Source organism: Sphaeroforma arctica, assembly GCF_001186125.1.
Source record: "Sphaeroforma arctica JP610 unplaced genomic scaffold supercont1.673, whole genome shotgun sequence".
Lineage (NCBI taxonomy): Eukaryota > Ichthyosporea > Ichthyophonida > Sphaeroforma > Sphaeroforma arctica.
The window spans coordinates 32,586-36,084 of record NW_014039885.1 but is presented as its reverse complement, the minus strand read 5'-3'; the positions used below and the strand labels follow the sequence as shown (position 1 = coordinate 36,084).

The 3,499-nt window shown below is 37.4% G+C and overlaps 1 protein-coding gene across 1 annotated transcript; it reads right to left on the bottom strand.

The window, feature by feature from the left end:
- Positions 1–238: 238 nt before the first annotated feature.
- On the bottom strand, positions 239–783 carry SARC_07974 (hypothetical protein; the record flags this gene model as incomplete). Its single annotated transcript, XM_014298065.1, has 2 exons — positions 239–658; positions 700–783. The coding sequence occupies 2 exons, from the start codon at positions 781–783 to the stop codon at positions 239–241; spliced, it is 504 nt and encodes a 167-aa protein (XP_014153540.1).
- Positions 784–3,499: the final 2,716 nt, after the last annotated feature.

Genomic DNA, 3,499 nt, shown 5'->3' with positions numbered 1-3,499 from the left:
CAATTGAACGTTAAGCAGTTTAAAGGTAACACAGCACTTGAAGTCTGTGCACAAGAAATACAATCTACTAATGACACTACTGCTAAGAAGCGTCAGTCTCTAGCTAGGACTCTGTTTAATAACATAAAGTCCAAGCCCGAGGTCTTTCAAACCCTATTTCTAAAGGGATTAATGAAAGACAATCCTGAAGCGTATTCACATATAATGCAACTACTTAATAATGTAAATCGAATACTTACTAGTTGTGACAAGGTATCTCTCCCATTCCACTCAGTCCCTGTAAATGACTACACATAACATGAGTATAATACTTGACAAATAGTTTCTTCTCTGTTTGCATAGGATTTTTTAAAGCTTGAACCGTGTATTGTCTATCACCGAACGCTTCTTGAAGTGTGCTGGATATATGATTCCACCCTGCTGTCCTCAGATTTTTAACATTGCTCGAGCTATCCTTTGCACCATAATTCGGATTTTGAGTAGCGCTATGATAAGTGACGATAAGCGCCTCGCATCTTGCGGCATTCCAATTACACTTCTCTTTCTTCTTTGCATGCTTGATGTCCGGTTTAATGTCCTGTTTGACGTTGGGCTTGATATCATCAACAGTGTCAAGCTCTAGGTCTAAAGAGGCAACCAAATTTGCAGTTTCATTAGTCTTTGTTCCCAATGTGTGGTTAAATCATGATGAGTGCTGACATAAGCGTCAGACACGTCACTGTCTGGAAAGTGACTAAGTGGTAAAGGTAGTGGTGGGGCAGGGATTTTGCATGACGGGGACATTTCATCAGTATTTTTCCTGTGTATAACTCGTGTATGTGTCACCAAGTGTGTACAGAAGTAGGGCACTGTACACACGTATATATATCAAACAATGAGACACAGTACAATATACAGGATACAAAAAGCCCGCGCACCCATCTGTTAACAAAATGATGTGGGCCAATCGAAAGCCGTTGTTATTTTCGACCAATGAATGAGAAGATACGATAAAAACATATTGAACTCTGAACCGCCCATAATTTCAACGGTTTTGTGCATTTGCCAACCGACAAAAGGACATTTTGAGAAAATTTTGCTGTACTTCAGCCAGAATTTCATGGACCGGCTGAAAAATTGTCTATCCAAAATTTATAATTTTTTTTCTCGAAATACTACTGCAGAATCTGGAAATGTGTATTTTTCTCAGAATTTCAATAAGTTGGCAAAACCGGCCTTAATTTTTTTTGGAACGAATTGCAGTTCGAAGCAAATGGGCATCATTGTAGTTTTTCAGTTTTTACTCATTTCGTCATTCTTGATAACAAACTTCACCTGCACCGTATGTATCTCTCTGCCACAGTGCCACTGCTAGTAGCCCGTGTTTCTTGTATCCGGCCTTTCTATATTGATGTACTGGCTCAAATGGGCCTAAAGGCTCTAATTTATTCCTTATTTGGGTATATAAAGTTTTCAGGGACTTATAATAGCTATGCTTGTAGTGATAAATATACTAATAATAGATATACATATTTCATAGACCTCTAAAATATACAATATTTCTAAAAATCCCATGGAATGTATGCTTTTCTGAAATTTGTTACAGTATGTGAATTAATACTCTCCCCTCTCAAGTCTTATATGTACTCTCTGAGAGAGTGAGCAGTTCTCACACCGTTAAATGCTTTAGCGTTTTCGTCTTTATACTGTACAAGGTCTTTACATACTCTCTCAGGCCTATTCTGTGTCTGATGATTGTCATCCGGAGGTATACCTTATGTACATAAATATATCACTTGTACATACCGCTGGAAAATCCTACGAAATCGAAGGATTTCATACAAAAGCAGCCAAAAGGCGTCAAAAAAAATTTGTACCAGGAAGGGGTACCCAGCTTTTAAAAAAAACGGATTGAACAGAATAAGTGTTATAGCGATAAACGTGGAATGTCTTTATTCTCTGTACAGCAATAACGTACTGAGGGTCCGAGGGGGTCTGAGGCCTGCTCACAGTGCTCAAGTCCACAGATAGACTCAATTCACTATTGACTCTACTCTCCTACTTGTAGAGAGTCTACAACTACTCTAGGGAGAGAGTCACACTCTAGACTATCTCTCTCTCTCTAATCTAAACTTTCTCTAGAGAGAGAGAGTAGAGAGACTCTCACTACTACTATGTAGAATTGTAGAGAGAGAGAATGAGAGACTCTCTCGGTCTCTCCGCTCTACTCTCTCTCTCTCTCTACTCTAGTCTCTCATCTCTGGCTCTCTGTAGAGTCCAGTCTTCAGATTGCTCCAACAAAGCTACTCTGTTTTACAGTCTGTCTCTTGCATTTGTTCACAAAACACTGAAAACAGTGAAATTTCAAATTACTGATTACATTGGTACTTAAAATAGTATCATTGGAATTGGCATATTGGACCTTCATTGGTGACCCGATAATAATTATACTCGCTTTTGCGGTTTGGATTAATTCTATTATTTTTATTAAAAAATATCAAATCACAAAATTTTTGTCTTTTAAAAACAAAATGAAGTTCAATGCTGATGTATTATTTAATAAATAAATAAATAAATAGCCTATTTAAAACCCAAAGTCAACGTGCTATTCTGCTTTCACAAGCGCAATACGTGCCGACGACCCCTCGTACTCTGCTAAATAGAGTCACTAGAGAGAGATGTCAAGGCAGTCTCGAATACAACAGACGTCAACACATTATATTTGCATTGTTAGTTTTGGCTCAAACTTTAAGCTCAACAAATATGGTGCATACACAGGTAGGCAGGCGTCATTCAATGCATGATAAAATCTCATCCGGCTTTAAAGCCTTAAATCAGAAAAAGGAGAGAGTCCATGTCCATTTAGAAGAGCCAATTACAGATTCCAGTAGTTCGAAATCAGTCCCGATTATGCGATTAGTCAGGACATCGTCGTTATTTTCGTCTGACATTCCAAGGAGAACAACCTCAGAACTGACAATAAATTCGCTCAGCAGTGAGATGATAAAGTGCAAGGGCTCGGCGCCCGAACTTGCCATTCCGGAGGGCAATTGCAGATCTACTGATGCTGTCGATTTCACGTCAATCATGGTAAGCGAGGGCTGGAAAAGGCAATTTCATATGTATTAGCTAATTAGAGATTCGGCTGTGATTTTTTTTCTCGGAAACCAATATCTGTATTATTTTCCGCAAAACCTGCGCACATGGTTCGAATCCTTCACATTCTATACACTCCCAATACTACAATTGGCGCATTCGCTAGCTATATATACAGTACAAAAGTTGCGATTGTCTGTGTCAGATGTGATGCGACATACATATATGAATATATCATACATACTACATGCATACATACATATATACATCATATACATGCATGAATTCATACATACATATATACATACATATACACATACATACATACATACTTACATTTCTTTGCATAATATATATATATATATATATATATATATATATATATATAGTTTATATATATATAATATATATATATATATATATA